Source organism: Crocodylus siamensis, chromosome 4 (assembly GCF_052110815.1).
Source record: "Crocodylus siamensis isolate JL-2025a chromosome 4, ASM5211081v1, whole genome shotgun sequence".
In the NCBI taxonomy this organism is placed as follows: Eukaryota; Metazoa; Chordata; order Crocodylia; family Crocodylidae; genus Crocodylus; species Crocodylus siamensis.
This window is the reverse complement of record NC_143398.1, coordinates 240356888-240372432: the sequence shown is the minus strand read 5'-3', so window position 1 is coordinate 240372432 and position 15545 is coordinate 240356888. Positions and strand designations below refer to the sequence as shown.

At 46.6% G+C, this 15545-nt stretch overlaps 1 protein-coding gene across 1 annotated transcript in view; it reads right to left on the bottom strand.

Moving 5' to 3' along the window:
* TFCP2L1 (transcription factor CP2 like 1) overlaps positions 1-15545 on the bottom strand; it is a 48913-nt gene that overhangs the window by 19325 nt on the left and 14043 nt on the right. The window contains exons 3-7 of the mRNA XM_090046030.1: positions 4254-4330; positions 2743-2848; positions 2406-2512; positions 1593-1745; positions 6-116 (exon numbers count right to left, since the gene is read on the bottom strand). Coding sequence (XP_089902156.1) covers positions 6-116; positions 1593-1745; positions 2406-2512; positions 2743-2848; positions 4254-4330 — 554 coding nt within the window. The remainder of the gene's footprint in view (positions 1-5; positions 117-1592; positions 1746-2405; positions 2513-2742; positions 2849-4253; positions 4331-15545) is intronic.

Below are 15545 nucleotides of genomic sequence, written 5' to 3'. Positions count from 1 at the left end.
CTTACCTCCGTGAGAATGGTCGTTTCATAAGAAGGCTGATATTTCTCCTTCTCCTGTGCTGTCTTCTTCTCCATTTTCTCTCTGTCGGTCTTCTGTTTCCTGTCAGCCCCTTTAGGCTATAATCACAGAGCACAAGCATTTCCTTATGCCAAGTACTACAGGGCTGGTAACAGAGGGCCACAGGTTTTGTTTCATCTGTGTACAAAAGTCTTGTTGACATCTATGGGCTTTCTACACATGGAAGGAGAGCAGGACAAGGCCTGTATTTTTCAAGCAGCCATTTAAAACAGGACTCTCTTGTGCCTAACACATGCTTTGATCATTCCTGTAGCCCTTCCGACACATGCCAAGGATAAAAAGTAGCCCCTGTGATTGGACACCGGCCACTTTAAGGCGTGAATCTGAGTTAGGAGGGTCAGTAAACATTGGCGCAAATTCTCTGGGAAACCTCAAAGTACAACAGCCAAAGCTAAACTCCCTCCATCAAGGAGGGGATGCAGATTCAGTTTGGACCCCTACTTTAACGAGTCCCGCCATGGAAGGGTAACAGCTCATTCTAAGTTAGTTGCTCTGCTATGCAAGAAGGCAAGATCCTGGCTCTGCTCATTTTCCACTCCACTGGATAGGAAAGCAGAAGGCCACTTACTGAAGCATCAGTTTAGTGAAACCAGTTTGAGAAGCAGTCATGCTCCTAACCTCAGGGAGAAGCAAGACCCTCGGAAAGACTCCCCTCCCATTCTTGACTACCTAGTTGCAAATCTAGAGAACTCTACTGAACCCACTGGAAAATTGCTCTGGATCTATACAAGAACAAGTTCGTAGGTGCCTGGATGCTTAATAATATTTTATACACACACACCCATGGTACTGCCTTTTGAAGCATAGCAGAATTAGCAATAAAGATAGTGTTTATTCTAAGCCATATAATTATGTAAGTCTTATATCCTATACACACACACACCCCTCTAAAATTTAATATATAATCTATAATGTAATGTATATTATATATTTGTGTATGCACATGTGCACACACACACCTTAAATTATAGATGCTATAATATTATAAAGGATATAAGCCATATATAATTATATGGCTTAGAATAAAATACTATCTTTACAGCTAGTTCTGTTATGCTGCAAAAGGCAATACCTCTTGGGAGTTAAGCCACCTTCAATATAACAATTTCATTCTGCATATGGGCACCTTCTCATGGAGTTGTCATTCCCACCACCACAGCAAGAAGTTTTAAACAGCTTACAAAACAGCACCTAGCTGCAATCTTCTCTCTCACATTTCAGGGGTTATGGAATGATCCATCTCCAAGGTCATGAGTCTAATCAGGGTCATGCACCTAGATGCACAGCATGCTTTGTATTGCTATGGTACCAGGACGTTTGGCCCCTTCACTCCCAGTAAAGAGTTCCCTTGGAAGAGCTGGCGAGTCACCAGTTTAATGGCTTTCTTCCTGGCTCTATTCTTGTAACGTAAGCAACACTAGCACAAACATTTTGAAAACCTCGAGTCCTGCAAGATCAACATCCCACCCATCTTACCCCCGAGACAACTCAGGCAAGGCAGAACTAGCCCGTACCTTGAACACTTTGATTTGACAGCTTGCCGAATGCAAGTGCTCTGTATATTCGCCATTCTCGTTCTGTTTAAAGGTGTCAATTTGTACCCGGAAGGGCACTCCTTTCTCCCCGCCATGTTTCCGTGGCGTGAATTCTGTGCTGATACAATGTACCTGGAAAAACAGAGATTGTGTTTGTAATATATTGGGTTAAAGAAAGCCTGCACCACCCCGAAGTTTGGGGATCTAAGGCAGTGGTTCTCAACTGCACTCCTTAGATTTGAGGTACACCCCTCAGAAAGTGACAACTCTTAGGGTTTTTCGCTCATTTTTTTGACTACAGGAAAGCACTACAATCATGAATGCTGCATGCCCCCAGAAGCTGCCTGCAGCCAGTGGTGGTGGTGGTGGCAGTGGGAGCATGGCAGCAGCAAGTGGGGAGCTCCTGCAGGCGGTGGCGGGAGCGTGGCAGGGGGGAGCTCCCGCAGGTGGCCACAGCAGTGTCAGCAGTGGGGATGGGTGGGGGGGGATTATGGAGTCCTATTTGAAATCTCTGGGTTTATCTTGTGAATCATGTTTGCACATTCAACAGTGCTAACATTGCATGCCAAGTTGGGCTCCCCTGAAAAGCTATCCAGGCATCCTCACATGCCATAGCACTCTGGCTGAGAATCACTGGCTTAAGAGGACAGGGTTGCAAATGGATGAGACAATCACATGTCGACTCAGAGAAATCAAATTATTTCTCTTGCATGCACTTTGGCTCCTGTTTCAGTCTCCGCTTCTATCAAGCATCCCATATACAGACTGTCAGCACCACTATTTATTCCTTACCTGAATGAATGCTGACGCTCTCTTTGATGGATCCCACAGAAATTCAACAGTGTTCAGCTGCGTTGGGCTGGCTCTGGGATCCAAGATGCCAACTGACAGGGGAATATCTGTAGGAGAAAACCCCTAAAATGTTGTAAAAAATATCAAATTGAAGCAGAGAAGCAGAGTTTCAGACACGCAACGAGACCCATGTGAACAGCCAAGCCAACCAGTGATATCTCATTTTAAACCAATGCAGTTGGGGGTGGTTTCCAACCCCAGACATAGCGTTTTTTAAGCAATAATGAAAAATATGGCTTCTAAACACTGTACAGGAAACACAATGAAATAGTCTCACCTATGTCAAGGATGCGGTCCCCCGGACGACTCCATCGCCATCCTTCCAGCTGCTGGTGCTCCGTGTACTGCAGGCGCCGGTCGTGGAAAACTACACGAATGATGCTCTGTTAAGAAAGGAGGGCAGGAGGAATTAAGTAATCCAGAGGCTCTGGTTGGGAGGGGATTTTGGTTTCCCCACTGGGAAGTCTGATCTGTTCTTCCTACACGTGTCTGTTCTGGAGGAGAGCAGTGTCCCATGAAAGTCACCCAGCTCCACATCTGTCCGATTTCCAACAGGACCGCTGAGACTTGCTTCCACAAGGCAATGCTCTCTCTGCACTTCACAGAGACCTTGTCAATTGGAATTTGCCCTAATTCCGGCAACAGATGGTCCGTCATTGAGGCAGGGCTTCTCCAGTGCCGCTACTCAAGTATAGACTGGGAAAGCCTCTGTTTACAATCAGCAGAACTTTACCCCAGCATCACTTGAGGTGTGCACCAGCACGGCTACGTCAATGGTCGGCAACAAACCAATTACTGGAATCAGGACAAGTGCCCAGTGCGGACAAAGCCAAGAACAGCGGTAGCACCTAGCACTAAATCTCTTCCTTTGCATATTCAAAGTGATACACTAACATGAGCCAAGTACCCCTCACCTCCCAGTTTCCAAGGGAAGTCCATTTCCTCGCTTTGACCATCTATTCAGGATGGAAGCAAGAGATGCAGTTTTTCATATGATCTAGAGAAAGGCCCAAATCGGACCCTAAACCCAAGCACCACAATCTGAAAGAAGCCAGAAGTGCAAAATCTGAATCCAGATCCATATTTTGCAAGTTCTTCCTGTTTTTTATTCTGCTCATTACAGCACACCGAAATCTGCCTAAACTAGGGAAATGTTCTAAATCCAGATCTGGGTCCAAATTTTGCAAGCGTGCCCCCTCTCTTCCCCTCAGAAGAAAACCTGGATCACTCCAAACAAGAGTTCGGGTGAGGAAGGTTTGATATCATTACAAGACCTGGATCCAAGATTTTGAGTGGCCCTATTTTGTTCCCCCCACATCAAATCCCCAGGACCAGAACCAACTTCTGTATTTTGTGGGCCAGGCCCACACCAACGTGAACAAAGTCAGGTGAAAAATGGAGTTCCTTCTTCTGAGGGCACATCTCAGCACAAGTCTATTGCTCGTGGGGCCAATTTATAGCTTTGCATGGGTTAGACAGGAGACATTGCGACTCTTAAATGGTATTGACCCCCTTTAGGCTTGAATTCTGGGATTCATTTGAACCCAAAGCTCAATGAAACTCTAAGGACATGACCAGGGCCAAATGAAAAGCTTATAGGAAACCCCACAAAGCCAAAACTGCAGAGTCCCACACATCTCTATGGTTCAGGAGTCAGGCCTTCTGTCCCATTTTCATTAAACACAATGGCAAGATATCTCCCATTGTCTTCAATGTAAGCAAGGCCTTGCCTTTTATCAGTATCTGTATGTAGTAGCAGGAAGAAAAGAAATCTATATTTCTCCTTACCTTTACATATTTTGTGTTTAAATCTTGAAACTCTCCCACTTTCCTATTCTCAAGTAGACGGATTTCATAAGACTGACCTAGAGTTTAAGGAAACATTTCCAAGGTGTTTAGCATGTTGTAGCAATGAGAGAGAGTCATGCTGGCATTTATGTTGCTAATAAAGTATTAGATTGATCAGGGAAAGCTCATTCTTGGCAACGTAAGCTTGTTTGTCCCACTAATGAGTAGGCCTTAAAGCCAGGCAGATGGGGGGGGGGGTAGTCTCATGGTTAGGGCACTTGGGCTGGCAACGAATAGATCTGGGTTCATCTTCCAGCTCTTCCACAGACTTCCTGATGACTTTGGGAAAGGCACTTCATCTTCCCGTGCTTTCGTTCGCCTATGTAACATGGGAGCAAGGAGCACTTCCTTTGACTCGTCTATTTAGTCTAACCGTTCGCATTAGGGACTGAACAGTTAACGCAACAGGGCCTCTTCGTTCTACTACAGTGTGACTGGGGATAGTCTGGGTCTGATCTTGCGCCCCATCCACTTCAACAGGACTTGAACGTGGCCTTCTGCCACACAGTTCTTGGTTCTGACACATCCTGCAGGACCAGCGATGGACACTGCAACTTATACAGCAATGCCTTGCTATCCCCAGGAGGGATGCAGCCAAAGCATTTGTTTCTGCATGCATTAAAGAACTGCCAGTACATGCACAGTGGCAGCATATAGGACCGAGAGCAAGATACAGAAATTACAGGGAACCTAAAGATACCAGAACCTGGACCTGCAATGAACCTTTTGCATGCAACCCATCTGCACCGAACCAGTGCCTGGAACAAAGGCAGGGCAGTGTCAATACAGTAAAAGGAGGAAGTAGATACCCAATATAGCCAGTTTTTCCAGTTTGTCTTGCCATCCCCTTTTGCTGAAGAATGCTGCTGAAAGTGGAACAAGGCAGGCCCTCAAATGGTGATCGCTGCTGATTTTCCAGCTTAACCTGTGTTACCCTCCAAAGGAAAAAAAACAAACCCCTACGAACAGATGCATCTCTCTCAAAGCAGCTGTCACTCATCGGCGGGAAAAAATGCTACATGTCTGGATTTGAATCCGGGAAAAGCAGACGTGAGATAACAGGTACAGTATTTGAACAGAGAGCCTTGAGACTCGTGGCGGTTCCAGCTGGCATTGTGCAAAGGGGCAACATCAAAACATCACAGGAGCTCGGGGTAACGAAGCTTGTTCTACCGGCAAAATAGAAAGGCTGGCCACGTTCTAGCCCCAGTGTTTGCACCAGACACCCAAGGCTTAGAGTGAAGACCCATAACCCTGGCATCCAGCAAGTGGCTAGATGCGGGGAAAAATGGTAAAGATATAAGTGGCATATAGCGTTCCAAAGTTGTACCGTATTTACTTAAATCCAAGACGTGGTTTCTTCCCTCCCAACCAGCACAAGGGGGGGAGGATCCAAGCACCTTCCTGGGGCAGGTGGCACCTGACCTCCACCTTTGGCCCCAGACCCAAGCTGGAGGAGAGCTGCCACTTGTTCTGGGCTGCAATGGCTTATTTAGCAGGGAAGGGGGAGAAAGCTTGCAGCCTCCCCCACTACCTCCTCCTCCTCTCCCCTACACATCCCCCCACCTTGCCTTCTGCTTTGGCTCAGGTACTTCCAGCACCAATCCTGCCCAGCCAGGAGTTTCCATTACTTTTTCTGGCTAGGCAGAACAGGGCCATACTCCTGCTGATGTCGCACAGTGGGAGTAAAGTTGCAGCAGAAAATAAGGGTGGGGGGGAAGGCAGGCAGAGGCAGGGAGGAAGGGGAAGGGGACCAGCTGCAGGAGGGAACAGGGAGTGGGGGAGACAGCTGCCCTTTGCCCTGGAGGAGCAGAGCTGTTTCAGAAGAAAAAGGGGGGAAGGGACAGGCATGGGGAGGGGCAAGAGCAAGGGGCAGGGATCTAGACCCTCACCCTCCCCACCGCTTCAGTGGGGTTGGGGGGGAAGGGACATTTAAGACGCCCTACCACTAATTAGATTCTATACATGAAAAGTTATAACACATTTATAAAATTTTCCATGTACAGAAGCTAATTAGTGGAAGGTTGCCTTAAAATTGAAATGGGCTTGGATGTGGGTAAATATGGTACGTGCACCTTTTGGAAGATGTGGGCCAAAAGCACCTGGTTTACTTTCAATAGAAACTCGGTCTTGCCACGAGCGCAGGATGTTGGACATGGGGCGGCTGGCGTTTGTACAAAAGAAGATTAGTGTGTTCAGCAAGTTTACGAGTTCCCCGAAAAACAATGGCGAGCTAGATGCCTTTTATAAGAGTCTGGGCAGAAGTACCAAACACACACTTGATTTTAAGCAACAGAAACTCCACTGACTTTCAAGTTAAGCATGCATTTAACTGATTTGTGGGATTGGGACCTTTCCTGTCCTCCTTGTTTAACACACCTCAAATTCTCTCCATACAAAAACACCTCCCTCCTCCATGCTCAGGTTCATTTTCAGATACATTTGAGTAATTTAACAGAAGACAAGGGGGAGAAATTGCATATGGGAAGGAAAACGGGCAAAGGCCATCTCCCTATTAATACGCACGTTCTGGGGGATCACAAGCAGCCCAGCATGAAACGCCCAGCAAGTGCCAATGCAAAACCTGCAAGGGCACTTTCTACTGTAATTCACACCATCACTGAAACAACTGTGCAAGACCAAGCAGGAAATGCACTTCACCCACACACCTGGAAGCAGCCAATTCGTGCTATTTCTACCCCCATGTGCTGACTGAAACGCTGAAATAGAAAGGTTAAGGGATTTGTCCAAATCCATTCATAGGGAGTCAGTGGCAGAGTCAGGAAGAGCACCCAAGACTTTCCAGATCTGAGGCATTAAAAATGAGGGGTGGCAAGGACCTCAGGAGGGCACATCTTGTCCAACCCCCTACTCAAAGCAGCACCATCCCCAACTATATCATCCCACCCAGGGCTTTGTCAAGTGGGGTCTTAAAAACCTCCAAGGATGGAGAGTCCACCACCTCTCTGGATCACCTGTTCCAGTGCCTCCCCACCCTCCTAGTGAGAAAAGTTCTTCCTAATATCTAACCCAAACTTCCCTTGCTGCAACTTAAGACCGTTGCTCCTTGTTCCGTTATCAAATGCTCAGAGTCAAATGCTCAGTGCCCCATAAAAAACACTTGACACTTACTTAAATATGAGCCGTAGACGCTCTCATCAGCCCCTACTGCGTTGGCCTTGTTTGAACTAACCTAACTTGCCCATCATCAGCTTCCATAAGAGAAAAACTTAAGTGGGCCCTGTTCCCTCCAAGCCCGCTTTATATACCAGAACTTTGTACCACGAGTTTTATTGCCTACAGTCCCAGCCTGGTTACCAAACACCGGCCTGAACTTAAAGATCCCCCAAAATCAAAACGATTCTGTACAGATCCAGACTAAAACAAGGGGGAAAACAGACAGACATTCTCCCCACACGTAAATCCTTTCCCCACAAAGGCCTGCCACGTTACTATTAGTTGAAACCCAAGGGAAAATGCTCTGTGCAAAAACAAATGGGTTATCAGACTTGAATATCCAAAAACCATCATTCAAAAAGACTTTCCCACAGTAGTCGGTTGGGTTTCAGGCTCTAGACAATTCTTCCGCAGAATACTTGTCAGATAAGAACGCAGCCCGTTGAGTTTCACAAATGTTTCTATGGAAAATGCCATACTTCACATGCTTCCTAAATGTCCTTATGGGACGATTCCCTGCTGCCCCACCCTCATCCGAAAGCAGGTCTTACACAATCTTGACTACAGGCAAGGTTAGCATTCCTCCACACCCGCCACTATTGGCCTTGATGCTGTGACAGGGCGACTCATTCATATGTGCTGTCAAATCCTCTCCCTCCGATTCTCACAAAAAAACCTTTCCCTTTGTGTTGCAATTAAGGAAGATCTGCATTAGACTTAGTAAGTAGGGGTTAGAGTCTTTTCTCAGTTATGCAAATCTTTTATGTAAATAATAGGCAAAGTATGACAGCAGTAGAGGTCTTATGGTGGTCACCTGGTTTGCCCTCCCCTAAGAGAGGAGAGCTCCCCTGTAAGATTTGAAAACCATAACCTGGGGGAGTCTCCAATTTTATTACGGCATTGTGATGAGCAGCCCAATTTTATTTGCAGACGCTCACCAAGTGTCAAAGTGCAATTTGAACCCTGGATTCATCAGTCCATGGTCAATGCTACCCTATTATTCCCTGCTATGGATAGAAAAGATCAGATGGGGCTCAGGCACTTTTTACTACTCTTGTTCAGACCAGCTTCAAGGAAGGTTAGAGGATGCCTGGGGAAATGTGGATACTATTCCTACCAATGATACAGCCGCACCAGTGAGGGTATTACAATTGCCCACTGATTATTGTGGATGTAGCAAGAATTATTGTTGTGGAAATACTGGATCAAAAGTATTGTTTTATAGACTAGGAATGAAACCTGGCCCCAACTGAAACCAATGCCTACGTCCCCAGTGACTTCAGTGAGAGCCAGGACTTCAACCAAAATCCGAGGTAATCCCAGAGCCATATGAAGTCACTCAGGAATCAAACGGGTGCAGATTTGCAGCTTTCTATGCATGCTACATCAATCCCTCTGCTACAGATATGAAAAGAAAAACTCAGCTAAGAAACATGGGGGAACCAGAATACTGCACTCCAATTCCTAGAACAGACTGAGAGATCCAGGCTAGTCCTGCCACTGAACCCATCTCTAAGGTGAGCTGACTTTTACATGTGAGCACCTCCAGAAGCACAGGAAAGAGTTTTCCCTTAACTGAAGCTATTCATCCATTATCCCAAGGGCTACAGATAGGCCCAGAACCACGTAAATAGCCCAGAGGAGCGCATCCAGGGGCTGACTGCCTAGATCAAGGCCCCCTCCTAAAATAACTTGGCCACATGTTCTCGTTGTGGATGAGAACAGATGGACCATCTGGTCCCCCATTACATTTATGAGGAAGGACTAAAATAAATAAGGTTATTTAGTCCAGAGAAGAGGAGACTGAAGGGTGATTTGATGACAGTCTTCAAATACCTGAAGGACAGTTACAGAGTGGATGGAGATGGCCTTTTCTCTGTGGGCATAGGAGACGGGACTAGAAGCAATGGCCTCCAGCTGCACCAGAGGAAATTTAGTTGGAAAGTTCCTCCTCATCCCCAACCTACGAGGGTGGTCAAGCATTGGACCAGCTAGCTAGAAAGATGGTGGACTCTCCATCCTTGGACGTCTTCAAGAGCAGGTTGGACAGACACTTGGCCTACACACCAGTCGGGGATGATCCTGCCTTGAACAGACTAGATGACTTTGAGGTCTTTTCCAGCCCTGCTTTCCTATGATCCTACAAGTGGTCGACTTCAGCCAGGCTTTGCCTTGACCTGCAGAGCTCCCAAGAGGGAGAACACCAAGGGGCCATATAGGACACTTGGGGAAGTTGAAATACTGCAGTTACCCCAGGCTTGCCCTGTGGTCCCCATCTTCAACGGATTATCCAATCTTTCTCAGAGCAGCTCCAAACCCCAGTGTGAAGGGAAAGTGCTTGCTGAATCTTCTCCACACCCATGCTCACAGCACTCGTATTGCTGGTGGGACTGCACCAGTGTTGACAACGAGCCCAAATGTTCCCATATTAAGAGGCTTTCCAGGCACACAGCAGAACATCTCCGTTTGGCAGGGTGTTAAGAAGGGTGAACAGTAGGTTTTCCACAGTCTTGGACAGGTAGTAGAGAGCTTACTGGTCTCATCTGAACAATTTATACATGCTGACAGAACTGTGTTGCAATGCTGGGCATCTACTGGAGCACAATGCCCTTTATAACACTATTGAATTAAGGAAATATTTTTGCAAACAAGCTTCTCATATTTGTGCTCAAAATGAAAGAGATGGTTCCATCTCTAAATCTCATCCAAGGCTTCTCTTATGGAGACCCACCCTCCCTCTAATCTCAGCTTCCTTCATAGAGCAACACTAACGAATATCCAGGTAACAAGGTATTCCTAAAGAGACAATTCGGCTCTCCAGTGCACTAAAGGTTTCACTGGGAAGAGGTTATGTTGCCACTTTTCATTGGAAGAGGGCAATCCCAGAATAGCAAATACTCACATAAGTCCAGGAGTGAGCAAGGAGTTCATGCCATGTTGCTTGAGAAACAAGACTAGGCCAGGACAAAGTGAAGTGCCTGGATTCACTATGTTCCTAACTTGTCCTTTATGAAACAATTCCACCCATCTCCGAGACAGAGATTTACAAGCTGTTCACCAAGTAACTTCTTCCATCTTCGGCAATTAATGCAGGAAATAACAGTTGCTACGTTTGGGACAAAAGAACTGAAAGCCAGACATTTGCTAAAAAGTCACTTCTATTACATTTCCACCACTGGGACTGGGTCACATCTGCTGCACAAATTTCTAAATTTAAAAAGAGCCGCTGTTCTTTCAATATTCAAGGTTATCTAAGGTTCAAATACTCAACTATTTGTCGAATTAGAAATGCTACTTTAGTTATCAGTTTGGCTTTGCTACTTGCATAGTCTTTTTTTTTTAAATCTAAAACATTAATATGTAAAGCTGATTTCTGGTTAGGACTTTGGTGTCCCAGACAGTAGCATCCAGCCAGATAAGAAAGCCAGATCAACTAGCTAGACTCCCAATTCAAAAGCCAGCTTACACTGGACAAAATGAGCATCGAGTCAATGCAAGCCAGACCAAAAAACCCCCCAAATCCATACACATACACACACACACACACACACACACACACACACACACACACACACACAGAGCATACCATCTTCTTTAATGCAGATCCAAACACCATGGAAGGACCCAGATAGAAGCAGACTGGATGATTAAGCAGTGCCACGCGCCAATACAAATTCTATTTAGCAGCCTAAGAAGGATATCTAAAGATGTGGCACTGATAATGGCAAAAAAACATGGCCAGCTGAAGGCAACTAAAGGGGAGATGAGCAGCCGTGGAAGGAAGAGAAAAGTCATTTTCCTCCAAAATCCAAGAATGCATAAGGAAGATCAGTGTATGTTACCATTCAAAAAGAATTGGATCATTGTTTTTGATCATATCAGCAAAGAATTCACAAGCTAAGGAAGAGCTAGAGGAAGTGATAAGGATCAGGCCACAGTCATGCATACTTCATCCATCTGTTCTGGTTGACAAGCACAAGGTCCAAGCCTGGCCCCTGCACACAGCTTGAGAAACATCCTGCAGAACGACTTGCGGAGGCTAAGAAGGAGACAGAATAACTCCTCCCCTGGCCACACATGGCTTTGGCAGCTGCCATGGTTGCCCGTTATAGCTGCAGGGCTCAATAAGCTCAGTTAAATGCAACGTGGGATGCTAGGAAGCCAGTAGCCCACTATGGGCCACCCTCAAACCACCCTCTAGATCAATGATTCTCAACCAGAGCCACCAGGGCACCCTGGGGTGCCCTGAGGTCCTTCCAAGGGTACCGCACATAGCCAGCACTGTTGCGTGTACAAACATGATTCACAAGATAAACCCAGAGATTTCAAATAGGAACCCAGTGCCTTAAAAGCATTTTGAACGGGTGGGTCTTTCCGAGCTCTTTGAACAAAAGAGCTGCTCTAGTATTTTTCAGTCACCAAAAAAAAGAACAAAGAGCTAGCGTTTTCTGGGGGATGTTTCAAGTCTAACAAGGGGTATCTTGAGCCAAATGAATAGTGCCTTGGAGTCTAAAAATGTTGAGCGCCACTGCTCTCTACCATCAGGAGCCCCTTCAGGGCATAACTCCCGAATGCAGGGAGCAGTCCTACCCCTCTGCCTTCCCCTCACTGAAACCATGCATACTCTCTTCTCTTCAGGAGACTGCCATAGTCTTAGATTCATAGACACAAGGGCTGGAAGGGACCTCAAGAGATCAGAGTCCAGCCCCCTGCCCAAAGGGCAGGAAGTCACCTGGGGTCAGATAACCCCAGCAAGATAACCATCCAAATGCTTCTTGAACGTGTCCAGAGTAGGTGCTTGCACCATTTCTGGGAGAAGTCAATTCCAGACTCTGGAGACTCAGACAGTAAAGATATTTTTCCTTATCCCCAGTCTAAAATGGTCTTCCAGCAGTTTGTGACCATTAGACCAGGTCTTCCCTTGAGTTGCTCTCGTTCTCCCAGATCCTGATGCACACCCTGATGTACTTATAGGCTGCCACCAGAGCAGGTTTCCTGCTCTCTTGACCTCTAATTATGTGGGCAGCTCTCCTCTGGACTCTCTCAAACTTCTCCACATCCTTCCTAAAGCATGGAGCCCAGAACTGGATGCAGTACTCCAGATACAGCCTCACCAAGGCTGAATAATGGGGGAGGATAATATCCTGGGTCTTGCTTGAGATGCATCAGTAGGTGCAAGGCAGGGCTTTATTTGCTTTGCCGGCTGTGGCATTGCATTGGTGGCTCATATTCATCTTGTGGTCAATCACCCCAAGTCTCTTTTGGTCACGGTGCTAGCATTGCCGAGGCTATAGGCACGATGTGGGTTCTTTCTCCTGAGGTGGAGCACCTTGCACTTCTCAATGTTGAAAGTCATCAGGTTTCGATCTGCTCATTTTGCAAGCCTAAGTCAGCCTAAATCCCCAGCCTATCCTCTAATGTGACCACGCTTCCCCATAATTTGGTGTCACCTGCAAATTTAGCCAGTTTGGTTCCGACGCCTAAATCCAAGTCGTTTGTGAATAGGTGAAAGAGTAATGGTCTGAGTACTGAACCCTGAGGGATGCCAATAGCCACCATGCATCCTTACCTGAAGCAGAGGTTTTGGTTCATAGAGTGTTTCTGCCCTGCCTCCAGTGACAATCGAGACAGTGGGGTTGCAGGAACCAAACAGAGGTCAGTTCAATTAATATAGGTACTTTGTGTCTGTCTCCTTGTTCTACACCTCTGCCCCCTCTGGCATTTCTCCTTCTCCACCTCTTGGTCTTATCCCTCTTTCCATCTCTTGCCTCCTGAATGCTTAAGACACTCAAGAGCATGACGCATTAGAAGGAAGGCCCAGCACTCATTTACTGTGGCAGCACCCCACTCAATCCAAGTCGGCAAACCATTTATTTCAATCAAAATGGACATGCTGAGACATTTAGCAATCCTAAATTGGCATTCTCCCCCTTGCACTGTGCAGCACACATCTTTTATTGGCATTTAATTCCTTCAAGAGATCTTCAGTTTTGAACTAAGAGAATGTAATGGACCAAGAGACTCCAAATCACATCTCAACTTACTTGGTTCAGTCATGGCTAAGGACAGAAATTACACAAACTGGCTTAAGTGATCAGAAACTGTTTAAACCTGTAACAGAACATAAGCTCAGTATACATAAACCAGTTTCAAAAGGACTCAAACTGGTTTAAGACAAAACCTGGCTGACTGTGGTATTAGGCTTAACTGATTTGGGTCAAACTGGTTTATGGAATTTCTGTCCCAGACCCCTTCCTAGTTTAAGTTAAATCAGAGTCCCTCAGTATCCCAGCATGCTTTGCAGCCCTGGCCTGGGCCATGCCATCTGCTCCAGAAAGCAGGGCTGGCCTTGACCCTCTACTTCTTAGCTGGAGCAGTGAGGGCTGGCTGACAAGGGGGTAGGGGCGGGGCAAGCCCAACTGCAGATGCAGCCCAGTCTGCGGGGGTGGGGGGGGGACTGCCCCCTCCACAGCAAACCCTGGCTGGGGTCTGGGGCCAGGAAGGAGGGTTAAACACCCCTTCCTCTTCTCAGACTTACTGCTGACTGCAGCTGTGGACTGCAAATCCCAGAGACCTTGGGGGCAACAGGAAGAAGTGAACACACAACCAGACAGCCATGCTCTAGCACCCCCTGGCTTCTGGCCTGAACCACTGCAGGCATGTGGCTGCATTTCCTGAATCAAAGGTAAATGTCTGTCCACTTGTTTCAATTTAATCTGTGCAGTTTAGACTAAGCTGCAAACAGTGAATCGATTCAGCCCTGGGCTTTTTGACTGTCTGTATCTAGCCACGCAGTTCATTTCAGTCTTCTGTGTCCCTCATACATGTTGACTAAACATCCCACCCACTCTGAGCCAACTATCCAGTGGCTTTATCTGAGCATTGCTTGTACTACGGATTCCACTAGCAAGGGAAAGCAACTCTGCTCTATCTGCCTTCTGAGGAATAATTTTGGTGTCTAGTCTTGTACAAACAGGAATCTAACACGTCTCAGATGATTCAAGCACATCTTAATCACATCTGCAGTACCTCTGACTGTCCAGATCAGAATGTGCGATCACAAGGGACTGACTCTTGCTGCTTTTCTGCTGACATCATCCATGCAGAGTTGCATAACATCCTCACCACCAGTTTGGACAGTTGGATTTTTTTCCCCCCTTCTGTCATGGTTCTGCATTTGGTTGGGCTTCACAAGACAATTAAGGACCGTCAAGGAGCTGCACTACGACTTTGAATTGAGTTTGGTTCTTAAGATCAGCCATGGACTTCTTACTCGACTCTGAGCAGGTCACTTTGGCTAGGGACAAACATTACACATAAACCAATTTAAGTGATCAGGAACTGGGGTTAAATCTATAAACAGACCAGATGTTCAGTGTGCATAAACCAGTTTGAAAATGACTGAAACCAGCTTGAGATAAACCTGGTTGAATATAGTATCAGACTTAACTGATACAAGTCAAATGGTTTATGCAATGTCTGCCCCAGACCCTTTGCTCATTTAAAAGTTAAATCAGAGTCCCCCAGCATCCCGGCATGCCCTCTGGGCTGGGTAGAGCTGTCTGCTCCACAGTAGGGTTGGCCCCTCCCCTCTGCTCCCCGGCTGCAGATTGGCAGAGACTGCAGGTGTCTGCCTGCTCCCCCCCCACATCCCCTCTGCCTTACAGACACTGCTCAGCATTAACTAGCAGACCACATGCTGGCTACAGTCCAATGTCCTGCGTGGGCCTGGTCATGCCCCATTCAGCTCAGCTCTGTGGAACGGAAGGGAGGGCTACTCTAGCTCCCCCCCAGCTTCTAGCCGGAGCCACTTCAGGCACGTGCCTGCATTTCTGGGATGTCTTCACGGTTGCAAATTGATTTAGCCTAGCCAGGTTAGACTAACCTGCAAAGACTGAATCAATTCAGGCTCAGGCTTTTTGAATGTCTGTCTCTAGCCTTCATGTGTTTCTCACCTAGTTCTTCATCTATTAACTGGAGAGAACATATCCTTTCTTTCAAATCTACACCTTATCTTCTTAGATAAGCCCACCTGAAGTTGGTAGAGTCTAAGTT